Raw genomic sequence first — 25,813 nt, forward strand, 5'->3', positions numbered from 1 at the left:
AGTTTAATTTGAAGTACATGTCTTCTGAATATTAAGGAATAATGTGTTCCATCTAGGGTGTAATGTGGCAGAAATGAATGAAATTGTGTGGATTAACAGACTACTGCCATTGTCACTTCTTCCACATTTTCACCCACATCTTTTCCTAAATGTCATAATATGACCAAGACTTTTTAAGATGCTTGAATGATGAACAGTTAGCTTTCCCACGAAATCAGACTCATAATAAATTCTGTTCGGCAAAACATCTGCAGCTGCCAATGTATCGGTCTTGGTCATAGCACAGTTTACAGTAATCTACGATCTTTCATCGGAAACTATTTCAAATTTGGAATTAGAGCTGAGAAATTCCTTTTCACCCCAGTATCGACTGCCACATGCAGCTGTCGGAGCCCTGAGAATATGTCAGAATGCTGGATTCATTCAGAGAAAAGGCACAGTGTCATTCTGGCTCTGAAATATTTACTACAACGATAATGATAATGAGTATAATAATGATGTGACCAAGGACACTTAGATAGTCCACCAAAGAACATGGAACAATGGTTCTCAATGGGTCTTAGGATAAGGAAAGTAAACAAGAGTATCAACATACTCCGGAAGAAAAGAACAAAACAGATCAAACACTACAGAGGACAGGGAGTACAGAGATATGTGAAGTGATAAAGTAAAGCATATGTCATAATGAATAGATACACTGAATATTTACATAATTTTGCTTGCAAAGAGAATGGAGGAGTCCAGACAGATATTGGGTTTTAATGTTTATATTCAGCACCCAGTTTATTTGATTTGATTGATTGATTTATGTTTGTCTTTATAGAAATCAATTGTCAGAAACTTAAAGTGCATTTAGAGATTTGTATTACAAGCACTAACTGAGGGTGGTGAAGTTAAGTTGTCTTTATTTGTCACATATACATTACTGCACAGTGAAATTATTTCTTCGCATATCCCATCCTTAGTGGTTGGGGTTAGAGCGCAGGGTCAGCCATGATACAGCACCCCTAGAGCAGGGTGGATTGGGAGCCTTGCTCAAGGGCCCAGCAGTGGCAACTTGGTGGTGCTGGGGCTTGAACCCCCGATCTTCCAATCAACGACCCAGAGTCTTAACCACCCCAGCGGCAGAAGGGGCAGTAGCATGTACTAATAAAATAAATGTCACCTCTATTTTGTTGGTAATAAAAGCCAAGAAATCACACAGTTTGACCAATTGAAAGTATGTAAATTATAAAACAGATGGGATTCAAATCTTTTTAAATCTTGTACGGTAACACTACTTGTCCTCTATTTGATACATAGCTTTGCTTGCATTTCCTCATTTGTAAGTCGCTTTGGATAAATGTGTCTGCTAAATGAATACATGTATTTAAATGTAAATGGAAAAGCAGATCCAGTAGGAAACCCCTTGTACTCTAAAATGGCTGGGTTAAAATCAAGCCAAACTTAGTAGATATGCAAGATTTATATGTATTATATGGTAAACATGGGAATCAATAACATATATTTGAGTCTGAAATGATTATTTAAACTCAGAACCTGCTGCAGTGAATCCACATCATTATAATTTAAAGTTATTACAGAAGATTACAGCCTGGATTTCATGCCTTCTCTATTGACACAAAATTGTTTTTTTTAGCAGTTCACTAGTCAGCATGGGATTTCTTACAACCCTATATGTGGATGTTTACCCTTTATCAACTATTTGCCTTAAATAGGTTTTTTGGTATGTGGAGACATGTAGCAGAAACCTAACACTGTATATCACCCTGAGAACATATCACCCCCACAGTGACACTGACACTTTTGATAGATACTGACCACTGCAGACCAGGAACACCCCACAAGAGCTGCAGTTTTGGAGACGCTCTGATCCAGTCGTCTAGCCATCACAATTTGACCCTTGCCAAACTCGCTCAAATCTTTACGCTTGCCCATTTTTCCTGCTTCTAACACAACAACTTTGAGGATATAATGTTCACTTGCTGCCTAATATATCCCACCCACTAACAGCTGCCATGATGAGGAGATAATCAGTGTTATTCACTTCACCTGTCAGTGCTCATAATGTTATGCCTGATTTTATGCCTTAAAAAGTTTCACCAACCCTGAAACAAAAGCATAAATAAAGAACCTGCAAAAATCTTATAAAAATAGATATTTATTCATAAATATAATACTGATGCAATATAAAGATTTCAAAATAAACAAGCACGGATTTATTTCTCCACTGGATTTATGTTGAGATTCTTCAGTAAATAAAGCCTATATAAAGTACTATATGTAACATGTATGCACTAAAACATCAACTATTACTTAAAAATAATGAAAAGAGTAAATGTTTCCTATGATCTCTGATGCCACATGCAGTCCTGGTGCTTGGGCATTAATTTACAAACAGAATATTTAATATATTAGATATATTAGAATATTTAATTAAATTAGATAATAAATGATATAAATATAAATACAATAGATATTATGGATGAATGTAATGGTTCAATGAACATACCATTTTTGTCAAAGGTAAAAATTGCTATTTCATTATTCCTGGTGGCCACAATAATTAATAAAAATATTATTCATACTATTCATTTAGTTAATACTAATTGACAGTAATGAGATGAGATTTACACAGTGATAATGCCAGATTACCATCTCTTAAGGCCACCAGCAAGTCAAACCCTGAGTTATCAAGCAGTATATGTGAAGCTTCAGAGTGCTGAACACAACTATCTTTTCTGCGGGTACATGATGCCTTCAGTGAAGCTTTGCAGGCCTGTTTGTTCTGCAATCCAGGTGTTGTAATTGGTAACCTTTGTGTAGACACCTGGTTTATTTTTGACGGCACATCCTTCTCCCCAGCTGATGATCCCAAAGAGAAACATTCGGTTATTTGCTTTACACAACAGCGGACCTCCTGAGTCTCCCTGTCATGAGTAAAAAGAGTAAGTAAGTCAGTAAGAAGAGTAGCTTTACAGTAAGCATAAGTATTTAATAGTATTCAATTATATTTTTAAAAAAAATAGTAAAAGTATGTAGTAGTAATTGACGGCATACCTGACAAGCATCTTCTGTCCACTTTGGACTAGCCGCACAGAACTGGTTTTCGGTGACCCTGTCCGCATAGTAATCCTCCTTCTGGCAAGTAGTATCGGAGAGAATCTCAACCTTAGTTTCCTTCATGAAGCGGGAATATCTGAAGTTACCAGGAACGTCATCTTGAACAAAGGAAAAAAAAACAGTGATTATAGTGCACTTTCATGGTAGATTCATTAATCATCAAATTATGTATCTAAGATTAAATGTACAAAATTCCAGACATTCAAATTATATGTATAAAAATCGATCGAAAATAACACTGAAATAATTTGCGTCATTGCGGTGCTGGTATGTTCGCCAAATATAACATCTGTATTCACGTCATGGCATCCCACAGATTACACAGAGCAGCTCTCAAAAACTACAGTGACATGCCTAAATATAATTTCTGAATATACTTGGTGAACAACGGTCACTGTGTGTCATGCCATTAAGTGCTCTATCAAAGGGGCTCTTCGAAAAGGGGTACTTTTTATGTACAAAGAATTACATTAATTTTATTACAATATGCTTTTTAAACAGGAAAACAACAGGACATTAATAAAGCTAACACTGATTTACCATTCCTCTCATGACCATAGCCTGCAATGTTGCAGTAAGTTCCATAGGGCATCATTTGGTGTAGTGGGGGAAGACATGCTATCCTCACTGACTCAGTCTTCTGTGCACACTGTCCATTACGGTCCACAATCTGTAACAGAGCTGAACACACAAACAACATAGCATTGTTATGCAAAATAACAAAACAAAGGAGATTGTGCTCAGTGTGTTAATATAGTATTTGTGTGTGTGTGTGTGTTGTCTGAACTTTTGTTATTTAGTCAAATGCATACCTATGTCATTGTTAAAATCCTCGCTGTTAAACTCCGGGTGAAGCACGATTTTGGCTATTTCAAACTTCTGCTCTTTTTCCAGATTAGTTTTATTGGTGGCATCCTTTCCCAAATAGACAGAATATTCCTCCTTTCTTGTTCTTTTGCTTTTTGAATCAAGAAAGCAATGTGAGATCGCTGCAGTTCATACTGTTGCACATCATATACATATCACGTTTAATCTGAGATGCATGACATACCCAAGAGGGAAGCAGTGGGCTGCGCTGAGGACCCAGCAGGGTGAGATGAGTGTGCCTCCACAGGAAAACGTGTTACCTTGGAAGATAGATGCCAGCCAAGGCTGAGACTCTATTGCAGCCCTTAATCCACCTATAATCTTATATCTTGGTTTTTGGATTCGTTTACCACAAGTCATTTCTGAAAGTTTAAAAGATAGCATTTACAATAAGAACACTGAAGCTGTACAGTTTGATATGCAACTTGAGTAATTGAAAAACAGGACTAATTTAAAATATCTTACCAGTGTCCTGCTTTGGGATATCTGTGTAGGACAAATTCATATAGGAAAAAACATAAAGGGAATTAATAATGGACCAATTTTCTCTTTATATTCTGTATTTGTTGCTTTATGTTCAAAGAATTAAAATAACAATAACTCACTTCTCTTTGCTTCACACTGTGGAATATCACAGAATCTGCGAACTAACTTGTTGTTTTCCCAAATAAAACACCATGGTCCCTTTCTGTTATCTGGATTTCTGCAAAAAATGCCACAGACATGTCACGATCACCATCAAGTGCAAATCTAGGAACTTGTCCTTATTCAGTAAATGACTCATGGACTGATTGTGCAAGCTTATGATTATTTTAGGGAAGAAGGATTACACCCTTCTTGTTCCCACGCACAGTGACTATAAACAATAGCTTAAATAACAAATTCATTTTACTGCCAAATTTTTCTTCCAATTTAATCTTTTGTTGCAGTTTACACATTAAAAGGAGGGTAAAGGCAATTTATAGCACATAAATTTAATAAATGATCCTGAGCATTACCTGCAATAATTGTGTGGTCTACCTCTCCGGGAAACAGCTACATATCCTGGGCTGTGATGCCAGTATAGACATTTCTTTCCACTGACTGTTACAGAGACAGTTCCTCTGTATTCATTCCCATTACTTCCCTGAGCCAGGCAATCAACATCTGGCAGAGAAAAGGATAAGAATGCCATTCATGATGGTGAGCACACACCGAAGTCAAATCTAATTCAATATATTTAGTAGAGATGAGTTTTAAAAATGAAAGACTTACCATGCTGTTTACCGTGTTTTCCTGAATTAACGACATTTGTTATCCATGGCCAATGTTTGTGTTTAGATGCCTGAAGGAGGAAGGAAGAAAACCAGACAGAAAAAAATTAGTGTCACGAAGTCTGACAAAACCAGTTCCTTAATTTTGGAAACAAGAATAAACAGTTCTGCTTTTTTCTCCCCACCTCAGCAAGTTCATGAAGTGAACACGTCATTAATAATGTGATCAGCAACCACATTTTGACCACAAACTGTTGTCTGCCTTATATGGAGTCTCTGAAACACATGCGTGAGAACAGCTGCATCAATGTTGTATACTGAAAACATTTCAGAATAATGCTTTACAGAAGAAATAAGACCATATTCTATAGATAGATAGATAGATAGATAGACACATACATACATACATACAAAATGTGCATTGTGCATTTATTAATTCAGATTATGCAACTAATTTAAGTAAACATTTTCCTTAAAAACCTTTTCAAACCTTTTCCTTAAAAACATCTTGAGAAAACTTAGCTTTGTCAAGTTTCATTTTGAAACTCTTTGTCTTATCATGTTGCACATTCCAAATGTTTTTACTGAGATGGTTTTATTAGGCATGCAGTAGCACTGCAGCAATACATATTTGAGGCATTTACATATTCAAGGAAGTGCTGGTCTTTGCTGTAGGTTTGCAGAGGAAAATATTTGAATGTGAATTTAAATAGAAAAGCAAGTGCTTACCTTACAGAAAAGAATTTTTGGAGAGTTTCTCACAGTTGTTCCACGCTGATATTATTGCAGTAGAAACTAGATGTTTCTTTTTGATGGCACTGGTTTCTAGATTGTTGGTCTCACATTTTATAAGGCACCAAGAAGGGCGGGACTAAAGAAGACTCATAGATGTTTTTTCATGTATACGGAAGACTGGTAAGTGATGATTCGCGGGGTGTGAGTCAAGACACTTCCTACTTTTAATATGTTAAATTAGTATAAGAGGAAATGCTCCTAATATGGTATTAATCACTTCACTAATATGGACTACTTTTAGTTCTCAATCTCCTATGACAGTTTCTAAATTCAATGGATTATACATACAAGAAAAATACCTGTCACAACATGCTCTTCACCAAACATACCAGAGCCAATCCTAAGAATTGAATCAAGTACTGTATATGTATGAATGTATGTATATGTAAATATGTAATATAAAATTTTATGTAAATATACAGTAAATCAGTAGTGTTGCTGTTTTTGTATACAAAATTGTAGGTTAGAGATGTGGGGATTTTAGATACTAGGTGTAGAGATACTGAAACTAAATGACATCATTATGTTCTCACTGGAAATGTGTAGGTGCTTGCATGTATTTCCACATATCATAAAAGTTCCCAGATTGCATTTATGATTACAAATGCTTTGTTTGTTTGTTTTTTAATTTATTGTATCTCATTTATTGTACAAAGCATTTAACAGCAAACTTTGTATAGATGAATTGGTTCGAATGCCTTCATTTACAGGTGAAAAGTATGATGAACCCACAGCTTTCTATTGATATTTCATAATAAATCAAATAAAAATAATAATAGTCTTTTATGTAATTACATTATATAATAAGACAGCAAGTTTGGATTTAAAATTCTTTCTTGTTTTATCATGTTATGATTTTTCGTGCTTATTGGCCAAAGAGATGGCATGTGTTCTTGATATAAGGCGCACAAATGATGTCCTTAATATAGAGTTTCTGTTATCTTTAGTTCTTCTTAGTAGATGAGTTATTTGATATATATAAAACTATTTATAATACCCGTACTGTCATGCTATGAGTATATTCATTTTAGTGACCTAACTCCTTGTATGTTCGTTGAAGCATTCTGTCACCATCCTGTCTGAACAGACTTCCTGTACACAATGAAATATCAGACGTTGTGTAAGTGATCAGATAAGTGAACAGACAACAAAATCCACGGACAGACAAAATCTAATGCTTAGAAGGATCTTGCTGGACAGCAAGTATTCACTTATTTTTTGCCTGACAAGGATTGAATGAATCCCACGTTTTTCTAGTGGAATATTTCTTCTTCAGAACTGACCACAAAATTATATCATCAATAAACATTCATGGGTATCTGTTGGTGGCTCTCAGTTGCACTACTGCCTTGGCATATTTCAAAATTTGGCTGTGGTATTCTTGAGGAAAATGATCTTATTAAATGAAGATAAATCTTCCTGAGAAAAATACACTATGACCAAACAGGAAGTTAAACTGTTGAAACAACTGAACAATTGGTGTATCACTTGGTTAATCAGAAAACAGTGAGCAAAGAGTTTTGGTAATTATTGGTCATTATAGGATATCTTTGTGAAACACTATGATAAAAAAGAAATTTTAAAGTTTTAATTCTCCCTCGCAGCCCCATCAACTGCTGTATGATCTGCGCCTCATAGTCCTACATGCAGGCTTCCCACAAATTTCTGGGCCCTGTACAAATTTTGTCTGGCCCTTTTGAGCTTTTGTTTACTATTTAGTGCTTCCACCCAGGGACCCTTTATTGTCTACTATCTAGTAGTCCCCAATGTAGACATTCTTGCGGCTAAACACATCTTACATTGAACACAGATTTAAAGGATAATCAACATTCTGTTACACCCTGAACTACTTCTGAAGGAGATAGGAAAATAAGATGGATTAGTCCTATAGTCTGGTACCTTTTAGGCCATGTAACCTCCCTAGTTTCCAAAAAGTTTAAATTTCCATTGTATTAAAATTAGAAAGAGAGATGATTTCCTATTAACTGTTAACTAACAGAAAAATATCAGTCAGGCTCAAGTTAATACACTGGAGGAAAAAAATCAGTGAATTTAATTAATTCTATTCTTTAATAGAATAGTGGTGATTGGACTCATCAAAGACAATGATGAGTCAGATTATAGAGAGGAGGTGGACCGTCTAGCTGAGTGGTGCGCTGGCAACAACCTGCTGCTCAACACTACAAAGACCAAGGAGCTCATAGTGGACTTCAGCAAGGAGAAAGGTGACACACACGCACCTATTCATCTCAATCGAGAGGTGGTGGACCGTGTCACTAGCTTCAAATTCCTTGTTATCCACATCTCTGAGGATCTCTCCTGGACTACCAACAGCTCCAGTCTGGTCAAGAATGCTCACCAGCGCCTCTTCTTCATGAGGGCTCTGAGGAAGAACCATCTCTCTTCAGACATCCTGGTGAACTTCTACCGTTGCACCATCGAGAGCATCCTGACCAGCTGTAGAGGGCTGACCAGCACTGTGTCAGCCCGGAAAGCGCTACAGAGGGTGGTGAAAACTGCACAACGTGTTGTAGGAGTGCCACTTCCTAAGATTGAGGACATTTACAGGAAGCGTTGTCTCACCAGAGCACGCAAAATCATAAAGGACTTTTATCACCCTGCCAATAGACTCTTTGCCCTCCTTCCTTCTGGGAGGCGCTACAGGAGCCTCCGGACCAAGACTAGCAGGTTTAGGAACAGCTTTTTCCCCACAGCTGTTTCTTTGCTGAACTCTGCCTCCACCCAATCACACACACATTGACTGAGCACATTATTATCAGTGTATATAACCTTTTTCTGTATATAACCCTTTCTGTGTACAGTTTACATATGTGTACAGTTTACATATACAAATTATTTATCATAGTATACAATATCTTCCTCATTGCACACATCTAAATCATTGCACTCATTGTACATAACTCCTCTGTATACTGTTTACATATTTAATTATTATCATGGTATACAATACCTTCTTTATTGCACCACTACAATCATTTGCTCATTTGCACTCATTGCATTTACTCATTGCATTTACCTCCCACTGTATACTGTTTATATACTGTTATATATGCAAATTATTTATTGTTATATACTTATTATATATGCAAATTATTTGCACTGCGAAAATGCACTTCTGGTTAGATGCTAACTGTATTTCATTGCCTTGTACCCACATGTGCAGTGACAATAAAGTTGAATCTAATCTAATCTAATCTAATGTGGATTTGAAACAATTTCTATTCATAAGGCTAATCTGATTTGATTGTGTTTTCCAAGTCCTGGGATCAAAACAAACTCAAACCCAGGACCCTGAGGCAACAAGGTTAGCACTATGCTTTAATACTATACTAATTTCTTTCTGCCAGCACCAACATTCTTGTAAAATTTTATAGGTAATTAGATCACATTAACACATTAATACTATGTGAATTGGTCACACTCACTTTATTGCAAGAGAAGTATTTTATTAGCATGAAATCATTTCCATTCATATGAACATATTGAGCAAACATGTAATGTACTTAACATGTTTACTAGACAGACAGACAGACTGACAGATATACAGATTGACTGACTGATTGATTGATTGATTGATTGATTGATTGATTGATTGATTTCTGGTTTAAACCCGTGGAAACAACAGTTCGAAACACTTTGTGGCTGGATGAGAACAGGATTTATTCCACTAAAATCAATTTAGTGGAAGTATCTCCTAGTTTGTTGGGTTTTTTTTATTTCATACAAATGTTAATATTATTAATTTGGGGTGTTATTAATTGTGTCAGTGTAAGGCGCTGCTCCGGTATTCTGACAACGATGAACGCACACGTCAAACACACCTGCTGCTATTTATTTATCCGCGATGTTGATCTGATCTGGTATCAGTTTAGTGTCTTCTACTGTGGCACATAAAGACGTTATTTTATTTAGGTAAACTGATCTCAAATCAGCTACAAATGTAACCAAAGCGTAGAACTACACCACACATGCGCATAACACTTGTTTCGATTTCGACTCGAGTACTAACCTTAGCTAGGTAGCTGATCTGTGGTGTGGTTGTAAACAGTGTGTAGTAAAGTATCCTTTGTTCCCGGATGACCGAATTTGTGAATAATCTTCATCTTATATTGTTTTTCTTTTCACAAATGGTGTCATGGGATGCTGACCTCGCTAGCTAGGTCGCTAGTTGTAGTTAGCATCATTGCTAATGTACTGTCTGCGGGGCGTTACATCAAGTTGTTCACGTATAGCTTTCTAAGCCAGCTAGTTGGTTCTCACGTTATCCTTCAAAGGACTCGCTGTATAATGAAAATGAAATGGATATTGTAGTTATTTCCTATAAAACAACACCCTTGGTTCTTAAGTGCTTCAAATCTTGACATTACATTCGAAATTACATCAGGAATAAACATTCATGGGTATCTGCTGGTGGCTCTTAGTTGAACTTCTGCCTTGGCATATTTCAAAATTTGGTTGTGGTATTCCATCAACTGCTGTATGATCTGCGCCTCATAGTCCTACATGCAGGCTTCCCACAAATTTCTGGGCCCTGTACAATTTTGTCTGGCCCTTTTGAGCTTTTGTTTACTATTTAGTGCTTCCACCCAGGGACCCTTTATTGTCTACTATCTAGTAGTCCCCAATGTAGACATTCTTGCGGCTAAACACATCTTACATTGAACACAGATTTAAAGGATAATCAACATTCTGTTACACCCTGAACTACTTCTGAAGGAGATAGGAAAATAAGATGGATTAGTCCTATAGTCTGGTACCTTTTAGGCCATGTAACCTCTAGTTCCCAAAAAGTTTAAATTTCCATTGTATTAAAATTAGAAAGAGAGAAATATTTTCCTATTAACTGTTAACTAACAGAAAAATATCAGTCAGGCTCAAGTTAATACACTAGAGGAAAAAAATCAGTGAATTTAATTAATTCTGTTGTTTAATGTAGATTTGAAACAATTTCTATTCATAAGGCTAATCTGATTTGATTGTGTTTTCAAAGTCCTGGGATCAGAACAAACTCAAACCCAGGACCCTGAGGCAACAAGGTTAGCACTATGCTTTAATACTATACTAATTTCTTTCTGCCAGCACCAACATCCTTGTAAAATTTTATAGGTAATTAGATCACATTAACACATTAATACTATGTGAATTGGTCACACTCACTTTATTCCAAGAGAAGTATTTTATTAGCATGAAATCATTTCCATTCATATGAACATACTGAGCAAACATGTAATGTACTTAACATGTTTACTAGATAGATAGATAGATAGATAGATAGATAGATAGATAGATAGATAGATAGATAGATAGATAGATAGATAGATAGATAGATAGATAGATGGATAGACAGACAGACAGACAGACAGACAAACCGACAGACAAATATACAGATTGATTGATTGATTGATTGATTGATTGATTGATTTCTGGTTTAAACCCGTGGAAACAACAGTTCGAAACACTTTGTGGCTGGATGAGAACAGGATTTATTCCACTAAAATCAATTTAGTGGAAGTATCTCCTAGTTTGTTGGGTTTTTTTTATTTCATACAAATGTTAATATTATTAATTTAGGGTGTTATTAATTGTGTCAGTGTAAGGCGCTGCTCCGGTATTCTGACAACGATGAACGCACACGTCAAACACACCCGCTGCTATTTATTTATCCGCGATGTTGATCTGATCTGGTATCAGTTTAGTGTCTTCTACTGTGGCGCATAAAGACGTTATTTTGTTTAGGTAAACTGATCTCAAATCAGCTACAAATGTAACCAAAGCATAGAACTACATCACGCATGCGCATAACACTTGTTTCGATTTCGACTCGAGTACTAACCTTAGCTAGGTAGCTGATCTGTGGTGTGGTTGTAAACAGTGTGTAGTAGAGTATCTTTTGTTTCCGGATGACCTAATTTGTGAATAATCTTCATCTTATATTGTTTTTCTTTTCACAAATGGTGTCATGGGAAGCTGACCTCGCTAGCTAGGTCGCTAGTTGTAGTTAGCATCGTTGCTAATATACTGTCTGCGGGGCGTTACATCAACTTGTTTACGTATAGCTTTCTTAGCCAGCTAGTTGTTTTTCACGTTATCCTTCAAAGGACTCGCTGTGTAATGAAAATGAAATGGATATCGTAGTTATTTCCTATGAAACAACACCCTCGGTTCTTAAGCGCTTCAAATCTCGTCATTACGTTCGGCTGCTTTCATCAAGCTAGCAACACAGACTGGTAACTCAAGCTTAGCAAGGGTAAGACCATGTTAGCTAACGTTGGCTAGCTAGCAATGACGTTAAGCCTAGACCAAAAAGGGTTATATGTGGTGATAGGTAACGTGTGATCGTGACATTGTTGCTGGAAACATGTAACAAAATTTTAATGTAATTGAAATTGACTTGCTTGCAGTGTTTTTGTTCTACCTCAAAATCCCTCTATACAGACCATCTGATCTATGCAGCTATTCCAGCTTTTAATTTGGAGCAGAAATGTCTGCTTTCTCACATCAATATGACATCATTTCTTTGTGCTATGAATAGATGGAGAAACCCCCTTTCAAACAGACCCATTTCTGTGGAGCTTGGGCAATGAAAGAGAGATTGGGAACCGGTGGATTTGGTCATGTCTATCTGTATCAACATCAGGTGTGTCTTACATTTGATTTATTTGTTTGTCTTAACTGTTCATTTCCCTTCAACATTGAACTACACTGTGCCTAATTTTAGTGGTGTACTGCTTTTTGTTTATTGTTTTTTTTTCTTTTCTTTTCTATTTGATATGATCTGTGCCATGGTCACATGACGGCGTCATTATTATTCACACTGAATTTTATGCACTGGAAAGTGGCCTTCACTAGATGGCACGGAAGAGACAACATTCTTGTCTAACAGGTTTCCATTTAACGTGTTTAGTGATTTTATGTACAGTAATATTAAATACACAGATGCTCTCTGTCTTTTAAAACTTTCTGCCGTCTTTCTGATGTTATGGGCTGCATCTCGAATCCAAATTTGGACTTCATATTCAGAAGTGTTTACCAATCCAGAAGTCTAGCACACAAAAAAACTTTTCAGTAGGGAGGAGGTAGGTCAGTGGTTAAGGCGTTGGACATAATTGGAAGGTTGTGAGTTCGAATCCCAGGACCACCGGTGCCCTCAGTTTACATTTAAATGTTTACTAATCTTGAAAATCCGTCTCAAATCAAAATTTTGTCTTCATATTTAGAAGTGTTTAGCAATCTAGAAAATGCAGAAGACTGGTACACAAAACAATCTTTTCAGTACAGAAGTGGTAGCTAAGTGGTTACGCCATTGGAATGATGACTGAAAGTTTGTGAGTTCGAATCCCAGGGCCATTGCTGGGCCTTCAGTTGTATAAGAGAGTATGCCAAATGCTATAAATGTAAATCAGGTGTGTCATTTAGATTTGATTTATTTGCTTGTCTTAACTGTTCCTTTCCCTTCAATGTTGAACTACATTGTGCTTCTAGTGGCGTATTGTTTTTTTTTAATTGTTTTTTCTATATTTGATATGACCTGCATAGTTCCTTGTGCTCTGTTACTGATACTGAGCTCCTCTTAGCAATCCGAACAGTTTGCTGCATTCTGTTGTATTTTCTGGGCAATATCAGACTCAGGCATTCTTTAAAACATACATGATCACATCATAAAACATGTCAGTGGATGGGAACAAAACATATTCTAATCCAATCTAATCTAACGTTTCTGGACAGCATTATTCCCAGTATTGATATTAGATATTAGCTCTGTACGTCCATCATTAACTTTGTAATCGTTCGTGGTGCAGTTGTGTTGTGCCTGGTTATAAATCTGAGCCTTTTGTATTTAATAAATGATTTGTGTATTGCATTTTGTATAGGAAACATCTGAGAAAATTGCTGTAAAACTCTGTCGGCTGGAACTCAACGCAAGGAACAAAGACCGTTGGAGTCGAGAGATCCAGATCATGAAAAAGTAAATATATGAATTAGAAATGTATCTGCTGATTACTAGTTTTTGAAACATATTTCATTACTGAATTTCTCTTGGTAGGTTGAACCACCTGAACGTGGTGACAGCAAGGGAAGTACCTGAAGAAATGAAACACATTGCCTTGAATGACTTGCCTCTTTTAGCCATGGAGTACTGTTCCAGGGGAGACCTTCGTAAGGTGCCTAATGCATTATTTTATTTTACTTCTCTTATATGCAGTGCTTCAGGTTAATATAGCCAGCCTTGGGAAAGGTTTCTCTTTTTTTCTGTCATTATGTCTTATCCATCTTTTTTTTAGTTATTAAGCAAACCTGAGAATTGCTGTGGACTAAAAGAAAGCGAGGTGCTATCCTTACTCAATGATGTCGGTAATGTATCACCTTTATGTTCTGCAGTATTTTCATAGTTTGTTATTTAACTTGGTAAAATGCTAAAGTCATTTTTCATATTAACAGGTTCAGGAATTCAGTATCTTCATGCAAACAAAATCATTCACAGAGACTTAAAACCAGAGAATATTGTACTTCAGGAAATCAACGGAAAGGTATCTCTTTGTTTGGTAGTTTGTATAAATAAGCATATTTAAAATACTTCTTACTTTGGGTATTTGTGTTTTTAGCTGGTCCACAAGATAATAGACCTGGGCTATGCAAAAGATCTGGATCAAGGGAGCCTATGCACATCATTTGTGGGCACTCTTCAGTACCTGGTGAGTTCTTTTTACTGTATTAAGACTGAAACAAACTATACATTTTAAATATTTGGTTGTAAGGACTGATGTACATGGTTCTGCTGCTGACTTTGTAGATTTTATTATGTATTTTGGGCTTTGTGGTTTCTCTTAAAAGCCATATTTTTAAGTTAGTTAAATAGAATGCCATCAATTTAAAACTGCTTTTTCCATTTTCTATCCTAATAAAAGTTTAAAATGTGCTAATAAATTGCTAACAATTATATGCTAATATCATATTGTTACATACACCGATCAGCCATAACATTATGACCACATGCCTACTATTGTGTTAGTCCCTCTTTTGCTGGCAAAACAGCCCTGAGCGGTCATGGCATGGACTCCACTAGATCCCTTAAGGTGTGCTGTGGTATTTGGCACCAAGATGTTCGCAGCAGATCCTTTAAGTCCTGTAAGTTGCGATGTGGGACCTTCATGGATCGGACTTGTTTGTCCAGCACATCCCACAGATGCTCAATTGGATTGATATCTGGGGAATTTGGAGGCCAAGTCAACATCTCAAACTCATAGTTGTGCTCATCAAACCATTCCTGAACCATTTTTGCTTTGTGGCACAGTGCATGCTAAAAGAGGCCAAAGTCATCAGGGAATACCATTTCCATGAAAGGGTGTCCATCGTGTGTAACAATGCTCAGGTAGGTGGTACGTGTCAAAGTAACATCCACATGGATGGATGGAAGGACCCAAGTTTCTTAGCATAACATTGCCCAAAGCATGACACTGCTTCCGCTGGCTTGCCTTCTTCCCATAGTGTATTCTGGTGCCATGTGTTCCCCTGGTAAGTGACGCACACGCACCCAGCCATCCATGTGATGTAAAAGAAGACGTGAATCATCAGACCAGGCCACCTTCTCCATTGCTTTGTGGGCACCCTGACTGGTCTACAGCTATGCAGCCCCATACGCAGCAAACTGCAAAATGTTTTATGTATTCTGACACCTTTCTATCAGAACCAGCATTAACTTCTTCAGCAATTTGAACAACAGTAGCTCGTCTGTTGGATTGGACCACACGGGCCAGCCTTCCCTCCCCATGTGCATCAGTGAGCCTTGGCAGCCCATGACCCTGTCGCTGGTTCACCACTGTTCCTTCCTTGGACCAATTTTGATAGATACTGACCACTGCAGACCGAGAACACCCCACAAGAGCTGCAGTTTTGGAGATGCTCTGATCCAGTCGTCTAGCCATCACAATTTGGCCCTGGTCAAACTCTCTCAAAAACTTACACTTGCCCATTTTGCCTGCTTCTAACACATCAACTTTGAGGACAAAATGTTCACTTTCTGCCTAATATATCCCACCCACTAACAGGTGCCATGATGAGGAGATAATCAGTGTTATTCACTTCACCTCTCAGTGCTCATAATGTCATGGCTGATTGGCGAATAGCTAGCTAATCTGTGGAGGAATAGTTGTGAAATATTTGAGTTTTGTTTTTGTTTGTTTTCTTAGAAAATACTGAGTTAGAGCTAAAGTACTGAACCAGTAAGAAGTATTAAATCAAGTAGTTGTATCAACACAATTCTTTGTAAAAGTGTTGACATTTTGGAGAGCTGCTGGTTTAACAGTTAAATCTGATTTGTTTTAGGCCCCAGAGTTATTTGAGAGCAAACCCTACACAGTCACTGTGGACTACTGGAGCTTCGGCACAATGATTTTCGAGTGTATTTGCGGTTTTCGTCCATTTCTACATAATCTCCAACCTGTGCAATGGTATGTGGCAACTTCTGACCATGACTGTTAGTGGTTTAAGTATGACCGTTAAAGTGCGTGAGAAGACTTTTAAACATTCCTCTTTTCTGTAACATAGTCATGTCACTTAACTTTTTTTCTGTCTGGGATGCTCATATTGCTTGTATTGCCAGGATGTTATGTAAGGAGTAAAACAGGATCTTGCTTTTCATCATCACATCATCACACTGCCGTGGGCATTTCCACATGTTTGCTAGCATCTTGTACAACAGCAATTTGCCAAAAATCATGGATTAAGGAATCTTAATCTGAGATGCGTGAGGTGTTGTAGGTAAATGCACACCTGGTTTGGCACATGGTACGTGCACATACAGAGGCAGAAGCAGCATTTATTATTATTATTCACACTTACACTCTGAATCTTTTGCACTGGAAAGTGGCACTTCACACACATCAGCGCTGCTTCTCGAATAAAAAATCTTTACACTCAAGTGTTTACTAATCTTGAAAATCCAGAAGACTAGTACGCAAAACAGTCTTTTCACTAGGGAGGCAGTAGTTCAGTTGGTAGTCCAAGTCGTTGGACATGATCGGAAGGTTGTGAGTTCGAAACCCAGGAGAACCAAGCTGCCACTGCTGGGCCCTTGAGCAAGGCCCTTAACCCTCAGTTGCTCTGTTGTATATGGGCATCTGTCAAATGCTCTAAATGTAAATGCAGCAGTTTTACAGTCTTGTAGAATTTGAGTTTATTCAGTCTGTACTTTTCAGCTGACTTTCAAAAAGTCAATAAAACAACCCAAGAAAAGCATGTCTGATTAGTTATCTGCATAAATGAGCAGGTGTTTCTGTAGTGAGCGCTGAGTGTATACTCAAAGCTGTAATGTTCTGAAACTTTTGTCTGTTTTTTCACTAGATCTGAGTATGTACACTATGTGGTACCTGTTAAAATACATAACAATCAGCAAGATGATCAGTAACCACATCCCATTTAGGCGCAGTTACATAAACTTTACTGAGAAACACTGTATGTGTGACAGAACAGTTTAACTGTCCTATTTCTCCAGAAACATACTAAACAGATCTACTGCATATGACAAACATAATCAAGTTCACTGTTCCTACATCCTCATTTTTTAACATTACAGTGTTAAATGCGCTCACTTAAGTGCAGATTTGCAGTTGTGAATATATCTGCATACTCTAAATAAGAAATCAAAGATCTGATGTATGAAAAATAGTCCTATGATTTAGAAACGGTTCATTGTTATTTTTTTCAATGTAATTTATGTTATGTATGTAATTACAATATGGTTCAGTATTGTAAACGTGGTATTGTATACAAGTGCATGCTTGAAGGCATGTGATCATGTCAGTGTCAGCTGATAATGTTCCATAAAGAGCAGTATAATGGTAATAAAATGAAGTTATGCGTGTAGCATTGACTGATACAAAAGCATCCATACCGATTCAGTCTACATTTATTTCCCTGTTACTGTTTGACACATGCTAAATTGGTGCAGCCATTGCATTTTATAAAGCAACCTAGTCATTGTTTGAAATTAGTGCAAGCTTAGACTATTAAAGCTTTTGTGCATCTGGTATTTGAAGTCACTTATCACTGCTCTAGGACAAGCAAAGTACGTAACAAAGGCCCAAAGGACATCATGGCTGTAGAGGATATGAATGGAGAAGTCAGGTTTTCAGCTCATCTTCCTTACCCCAATAATCTCAGCAGGTAACACTTCTGTTTGACATTAATACAAAGTGCTAAACATCTTCAGCAGTGGTCCTAAGAGACAAACTGAGTGCCGTTTAATGTTCTCTACCATTAGCACGCTGTTAGATCCTTTGGAGTGTTTACTACAGTTGATGCTGAAGTGGGATCCAGTTCAGAGGGGAGGAGTAATAAACCCTGATACTAAACAGCCACAGTGCTTCGCACATCTTGATCAAATACTGAACATGAAGGTTGGTTGTTCAGGCCATGTGTAATTAGTGTGTGTTGCCAGCAGGTGGCTCTCTTTGACTTGTCTATGTTTGTTGTAGGTTGTGCACATCTTGAACATGACCACAACCAGGGTCCATTCATTCCGTCTGACCCCTGAGGAGACCCTTCACTCCCTGCAGCAGAACATCGAGAACGAGACGAAAATTGAACAAGGGAATCAGGAGCTTCTCCAAGAGACAGGAGTCATGTTGGACCCGAGGAAGCCTGCAGCACAATGTGTTCTGGATGGAGTTGTAAGAGTTTTCTAGGTTTTGTCTTCTTTTTATTTGGTTTGACTCTCTTATCTGATTCATTGCTTTTTCACCTTTGCATATCAGAGAGGATGGGACAGCTACATAGTGTATCTCTTTGATAAGAGCCTAACCAAGTACACTGGACCGTTTACTGCTAGGCCACTTCCAGAGAGTGTGAACTTTATTGGTGAGTATATCCAGAGATTTCTATTTTTAACTTCTTCACAGTATGTGGAACTAATTATTTCCTTTATTATCTTTGTTTGCTGTAGACTAGTGCATAATTCACATCTAAATGCTTTGTGGAAATCATATACAGGCAAAGCTTTATGTTAATGTCTTTGTTTAACATGATTTCTATATATCAGCTTTTATCAACATTGTGTAAGCCGCCATTTTCTCTTAATGTGGACTCTTTATTTATCATTTTTAGTACGAGAGACCAAGACCCAGCTTCCTTTGAATACCCTTAAGAAAGTTTGGGGTGAGGCAGTGAGCTACATCTGTGGCCTCAGGGAGGACTACAGTCGCCTTTTCCAGGGCCAAAGAGCTGCCATGTATGTCAAGTATAGGATAACGTTCCATAACTGGTTATGGTTTATGTTTCTTTATCAGGCTTGATCATCTTTTGTCTCTTCACATTTGTGTGTACTTTTCTATAGGCTGAGCCTTCTTCGGTACAACACCAACCTCACTAGATACAAGAATCTGATGTTTTCATGTTCACAGCAGTTAAAAGCTAAGCTTGATTTCTTTAAGAGTAGTATCCAGTATGACCTGGAGAAGTACAGTGATCAGATGCAGTATGGGATATGTAAGTCCTGGAATTCATTCTCTTGATTTCCCTTGAAAGGCCATATGTATTATTTATTTATTTATTTTGTAGTTTTCTGGATATTTTATGTTTGCAGTTAAACTCTGGTGCAGTGTACTGTCCAGAAAATACATGAAATAAATCATGATGTAAAAAGTCTTTATTTATTCTGTGTAGCTTCTGAAAAGATGCTAAAGGCATGGCAGGACAATGAAGAGAAAGCTGCTGCATTTGGACAGGTATGTTTATAAATCAGATCTGAATTCCAAAACTTTAGATGTAATAAAAGTAGTTTCCTGTAGATGTAGCAGTCATAATGACAGATGATTGTACTTTTTCAAAGGTTGCAGAGATTGGCCATCTAGATGAAGAGATTATGGCCTTACACTCTGAGATTGTGGAGCTTCAGAGAAGTCCTTATGCCCGGCGCCAAGCAGATGTCATGGAGCAGCTGTAAATATTCTTTTCTTGTCCAGCTATAAACCTGTCTATTTTTTTTTGTTCCTAACATTGCATTTGTTTCTTTGTAGTGAGGAGAAAGCCATTGAACTCTACAAACAGCTGAAAGCAAAATGCAAAAGTAAGAAGTGATATAAATAGCCTTAGATAATATAATACTATATAATCTGTTTATATATGAATATAATCTGACAGAATTGAAGTGGAGTGCTTATTAAGGTGTTAGATAAATTTTATTGGATAAATGTCCATGAACTGATAATGTAATTTGAGTCTGAATGTTTGACTGAATTTCACAACAGCCAATAGCATTCAGGGTACACCAAATACCCTGCCAAATTTAAATATAACCACCATCATTTAATATACAAGGGATGACTTATAAGGGGAATAACCTCTGGGAAGCAGCCTCAGAACTACACAAATAACCCATGTTTGATATTAACTAGTTGCGTCTGTGGGGAAATGGTAGCTCAGTGGGGAAGGTGTTGGACTATTGTTGGAAGATTGTGAGACTGAATCCCAGGACCACCAGGCATCTTTAGAGCCTTTGAGCAATGCCCTTAACCCTTAATTGCTCATTGTTTTTGTTTAAGTGGGATAAACGTAAATTACTCTGAGTAAGGGCGTCTGCCAAATGCTGTAAATGTACTGTAACGTGATGCCCACCTTATATTTATAGATGGTATAAATATATTTAGGATATATTTTTCATAGTTGTTTCCTAGGCATGATATCATGGACACTTTAACTGTTTTATTCTTGTTCTTCACAGTGAATGACTCTCAGCATGGTTACAGTGACAGCTCTGAGATGGTGAAAGTGATTGTTCAGACTGTACAGAATCAAGACAAAGTGTTGAAGGACCTCTATGCACATCTTAGGTAAAGAATTAAAGCCTTTAATATGTAATAAAAGAACATGACCTTTATCTTATTTCTTTTGCTCAGTTTTCACGTCAATGTAGAGATTTCCTGTCAACCAGGTTACGTTGAATGTTTCTTAATGAAATCATTTGGTGTCTAGACTAAATGACTCAATCCTACAGACCATTCATCCTATTGGCAGCAACAGCTCTACTGAAAAATAGGCAGTTCCCAGTGTTTAAACACTACCTGTGACTCACATGTGTAAGGGGCATATCAGTTCTGCATTTAGCTTTGTTATAGATGTCTTCCTGTTCTCATTACTTTTATGTTGTGGTTGCACGCTACATCTTACGACACCATTAGGTCTTATTCGTTGCCGGCTTTAATCAACAAACCTGTTCACAGCAGTATAAGCGTCTTATGATTCCATATCCGCATTTACCTGCATACCGACTTCAGTGTCAGTTGAAAGTGAAAAGGAAAGATGAGATCAGTATGGCACCACAGGCAACAGAATATTTTTTGAAGCCATGTCTAAACACTAACCTCTTTCAAATACAGTAATATTTTATGTAGACAGAAAGTAAGAGTTCACTGGAATTACTTCCACATAGAAAAAAAATCTTCGGAGGTGGTAGCCAAACATGTGAACGCTACATTAAGTACATACAAGAAGTCACAAAAGACAACAAACTGGCCTTTTCTCGAGTGTTTTGAGTGAATGTTTTCTATATGACTCGCATGAGAGCTAAAGAGAACTGAGCTGAGAATGGACTAACTCTGAGTGTATAAACAAGAACTGCATTTGAGGAAAAACTTTAAAAGCTTGTGGTTAACCAAACTGAGCCATTGTCAAAAGAGCAAAGAGATTCACAATGAACGCCAAACTAAAGATCTGAGGAAGAGAATGTTCTTTGACAGTGATCCAAACTCTGACAGCGATCCCAAAGGGTTAGGAACTAAAACAGTTACACATTTTAGGAAGAGAAAAAAGTTTCTCATAAGGATGACGAAACATCTTTATAGTTAAACAAATATTTATTAATATGGAACATTTGACATTGATGGAGATTTGCCCATTCAGCACTGATGTAATTGAAGGCCTGAGTGATGTTCATCCTGAAGGTGTTCAGTGGGGTTGGGGTTAGGGCTCTGTGCAGGTAAATAGAGTTCTTCTACTTCAACTTCAGCAGATCATGGCATCATGGACATATTTTTGTACACATTGTCATGCTGGAACAGGTTTGAGCTAAAGTCCTTCGTTCCAGTGAAAGGAAATCTTAATCTCAGTCTTAGTGTTGCAACAAACAGAGACATTCAGTACAATTGTGTGCATCCAACTTTGTGACAACAGTTTTAGGGAAAACCTACATATGGAAGTGATGGTTGTATAAGGTGTATTAGCAACGTGTATCTAATGTGTAAATACATTGTGCTCCTTTTTTGCTAGTAAAATTCTGCAGAGCAAACAGAAGATTATTGAATTATTCCCGAAGATTGAAAAAACTCTGGAGAACATTAAGGAAGCCGATGGCATTGTTATGCAGATGCAGATGAAGAGACAGAGGGAGTTCTGGCACTTATTAAAGATTGCATGCGTAAGTATTGCACTGATTTTAAATTGAACTTCTGACAGTTATGCAAACATCTCATCATATTGCATCGATGTAATGCATGTTCGGCTGCTTAATAATGGTGCTGTGTTAAGTAAACAGGGAACATGTTTATTCTTGCAGGCACAGAACACCACTCGCAGCCACAGTGCAGAGGTTCCCCCTTCTCTCTCGCCCTGGCCTCAACAACCTCAGCAGTGCTGCTCTCCTCACCTGCCCATGTCCCTGTCAGCACAACATGACCCGTAACTCCATCATTTTCACACATTTCAGGAACCACAGAACCAGCTATGTGTTTTATTCACTAACTTGAATTGTGAAAAATCTGTTTTCCAGTGAAACGGTCAACCATCTACTGGAGGAGAATCAGAAGTATTTAAGCCAGCTCACGAGTCTGCTGCAGGAGGCCACTGAGGAGAAATCAGAGAGTATAATGGTGAGTTCAAAATCATTGATATGCTTTGTTATCTAGGCTCTATATTTAAATAGTAAATAGTGTTTGAAGGAGAATGCATATTAAAGAAGACATTTTGCAGTGGTTTATTTAACGAAAGACTGGTGAAGCTAGAAGTGTAGCTAGCTGTAATGCAAGCGGAAGTACACCGATCAGGCATAACATTATGACCACCTGCCTAATATTGTTTTGCTGCCAAAACAGCCCTGTCCCATCATGCATTGTGTATTCTGACACCTTTCTGTCAGAACCAGCATTAACTTCTTCAGCAAATTGAGCAACAGTAGCTTTTCTGTTGGATCGGATCACACGGGCCAGCCTTCACTCCACACATTGCCGCCCATGACCCTGTCACCGGTTCACCACTGTTCCTTCCTTGGACCACTTTTGATAGATACTGACCACTGCAGACCAGGAACACCCCACAAGAGCTGCAGTTTTGGAGATGCTCTGATCCAGCCGTCTAGCCATCACAATTTGGCCCTGGTCAAACTCTCTCAAATCCTTATACTTGTCCATTTTTCCTGCTTTTAAGGCATCAACTTTCAGTGTTGTGATTACATTTTTCTGTCACTTCACCTATCAGTGCTCATAATGTTATGCCTGATCAGTGTATACTGTTTTTACTGAATAAAATTTAGTAACTTGCTGAATGAGAGCTACATAAGAGTTTAAAAATACAAGATCAATCTAATCACACTGTGTGAGGGGGAAAAACTCTAGTTTGCTATCCAGTAAGATTCAGTGGGAAGTTGTAGTTCTTGGTTGTGAGTACATATCCCAGGACCACCAAGCTGCCACTACTGGGCCCCTGAACAAGGCTCTTACCCTTCAAGTGCTTAGTTTTGTTGCTCTGGATAATGGTGATTGCCAAATTGAAATAAATATAATTGTTTAGGGAAAGGTAGATGTTTTTAAATCCAATATTGTGATGGTATCATACATAATAAACGTGAGTATTAGAATGTGTGCCTAAATGTGATCTTATTAATTCAGATTCAAATGAGATTATTTATGTTTATCTCCGAAAACATTTTCACTGATTTAAGTTTGTGTTTCTGTTCTATACAGGATCAAGACTGGAGCTGGACTAAATATGAATCCTTGCTTGCAAAATTACAACATTTATAATTTTATTTATGTTATACTAATCATCACCTGATTGGATTTCTGTTGGCACATGGGTTTTCATCAGTAGTAGTAATCTGTCGAAATCATGTATCATAGTGCTATAGTAACATAACGAAATAAATGTGTATATATATATAATGTATGTGTATATATATATGTGTATGTATGTATATATATATATATATGTGTGTGTATATATATATATATATATATATATATATATATATATATATATATATATATATATATAATGATGTACTTTTAATTGGCATAATGCCACCTTATACACGCAAAGATTATACATACACTTTTCAAAAGTTGATCTCAACCCAGGCTTCAGGGCATGTCAGACAGTCCAGATTTTTTTGCTCTATCCCTCACACAAACACAAACAAAAAAAAAAAATTGTGGACTGTCCTGGACGCCATGAGTAGTGGTTTTCTAAGGAGAACTCTAATGAGAACCACTGCTTTAAATACACAAGTATTTATTTATTATAAAGCAACATAATTTAATCAGTTCGGGCCGATTGTATTTGGATTCGGTGTCTTTCTATTGCTCAGCATCTGCACTTTAGAGGCTCACTGTGAATGTTGGATTTTTACTGCCGTGAAAGAGTGTTGGAATGTAAAATTAAGTGTGTATAGGAGTGATATTCTTGAAAGACAACATTATTGAATGAAACAAGTCACAGAATTGAAAACAACGAAAGTGGCTGAATCTAGCCCCGGAAAGCTGTTTATCATATAAATCCTCCTCCTATCCATGAATTTAGCGGTTGTCCATTACAACAAGCATGTAACTGGCAACTTGTGGAGCAGGAAAACTGAAGGTGCTGAAGTTATTTTTTATTTTTATTTTTGGTAAGTGAAAGTGTCATAGTGTCATCAGTGCAATGCCTGTAGGAAGGCCTGTTCAGTGTCAGTTTGGGGATGTAAGAACGTCACCTATATAAATCTTGGTTCTTTTGAGAATGTAGGATCTTCTTTTTGATAATCAGCTCTGCACAGATGGGTGACAGTTTAACAGTTCATTATGTTATTTCCTCAGCTAACGTTTGACACACACTGATAAGTTGTTAAATTTTCTTAACTGAAATGTTATTGTTCTCTGGTTTATTGTACAAATAAAGGTAATTCAAATGTTATTAGTGTCTTTTATTAGTGGCTGTGTTTTGACCGATATGAAGTGTTAAATTATTAACATTACAGATTCTTAGTAGACTAAGTTTTAGAAGGGGATACAGATGTTTTAATAGCTTTTCTAAAAACCTGTCAGAATGCTAAAGATGTTATTTTAACACTCTTTGTCTTAATTCCAAAGTCAATACTGAGTACTCAATTCCTTAAAAAAAGAAAATGGCTAATAATGAAATGATAAACTTTCTGTTGCAAGACTTATTATTATTATTATTATTATTATTATTATTATTAGGACACATTTTGGAATTGGAAACTACTGTCTGTACAACTAAAAGCTTACTATAAATAAAACTTGCCATTGTATGTTAGAGATCTGCTGTTACACTACATGGCCTAAGTTTGTAGACACTTGACCATCACACACTATAACAAGACATTTTCCACTAAGGGGCCAAAACCTGTTTCATCATTACAGTGATGAAAAACACTGAGACCTCAAACCCAACTGAACACGTTTGGGATGTGAAACACCAGACCTCCTAACCTGACATCAGAGACTGACTTCACTAATGCTCTTGCTCTCACTAAGGAACAAATCACCCTC

General features: G+C 37.1%; 2 protein-coding genes across 3 annotated transcripts; one reads left to right on the forward strand and one right to left on the reverse strand.

The window, feature by feature from the left end:
* Nucleotides 1-2,145: 2,145 nt before the first annotated feature.
* On the reverse strand, nucleotides 2,146-6,129 carry plaua (plasminogen activator, urokinase a). Its single transcript, XM_058379261.1, has 11 exons — nucleotides 5,973-6,129; nucleotides 5,429-5,519; nucleotides 5,245-5,314; nucleotides 4,989-5,136; nucleotides 4,596-4,693; nucleotides 4,456-4,476; nucleotides 4,175-4,352; nucleotides 3,936-4,081; nucleotides 3,664-3,804; nucleotides 3,061-3,221; nucleotides 2,146-2,930 (listed from the first exon to the last, which is right to left on the reverse strand). Exons 2-11 carry the CDS (start codon nucleotides 5,480-5,482, stop codon nucleotides 2,733-2,735), a joined length of 1,215 nt encoding a protein of 404 aa, XP_058235244.1. The 5' UTR covers nucleotides 5,483-5,519; nucleotides 5,973-6,129; the 3' UTR covers nucleotides 2,146-2,732.
* Nucleotides 6,130-11,853: 5,724 nt separating this feature from the next.
* On the forward strand, nucleotides 11,854-25,214 carry chuk (component of inhibitor of nuclear factor kappa B kinase complex). Of its 2 annotated transcripts, none has more exons than XM_058385981.1 (22): nucleotides 11,854-12,306; nucleotides 12,592-12,696; nucleotides 13,931-14,025; nucleotides 14,104-14,221; nucleotides 14,342-14,411; nucleotides 14,499-14,587; nucleotides 14,663-14,752; nucleotides 16,383-16,507; nucleotides 18,114-18,221; nucleotides 18,319-18,454; nucleotides 18,533-18,727; nucleotides 18,812-18,914; nucleotides 19,161-19,284; nucleotides 19,390-19,541; nucleotides 19,719-19,780; nucleotides 19,885-19,994; nucleotides 20,072-20,121; nucleotides 20,776-20,884; nucleotides 22,320-22,467; nucleotides 22,606-22,709; nucleotides 22,819-22,918; nucleotides 24,008-25,214. In XM_058385981.1, exons 2-22 carry the CDS (start codon nucleotides 12,592-12,594, stop codon nucleotides 24,065-24,067), a joined length of 2,253 nt encoding a protein of 750 aa, XP_058241964.1. In that variant the 5' UTR covers nucleotides 11,854-12,306; the 3' UTR covers nucleotides 24,068-25,214. The 2 variants fall into 2 exon arrangements, with proteins under 2 accessions (XP_058241964.1, XP_058241963.1); XM_058385980.1 differs by having other exon boundaries at nucleotides 11,855-12,306; nucleotides 22,606-22,727.
* The last annotated feature ends 599 nt before the right edge of the window (nucleotides 25,215-25,813 follow it).

Source organism: Hemibagrus wyckioides, linkage group LG03 (assembly GCF_019097595.1).
Source record: "Hemibagrus wyckioides isolate EC202008001 linkage group LG03, SWU_Hwy_1.0, whole genome shotgun sequence".
Classification (NCBI taxonomy): domain Eukaryota; kingdom Metazoa; phylum Chordata; class Actinopteri; order Siluriformes; family Bagridae; genus Hemibagrus; species Hemibagrus wyckioides.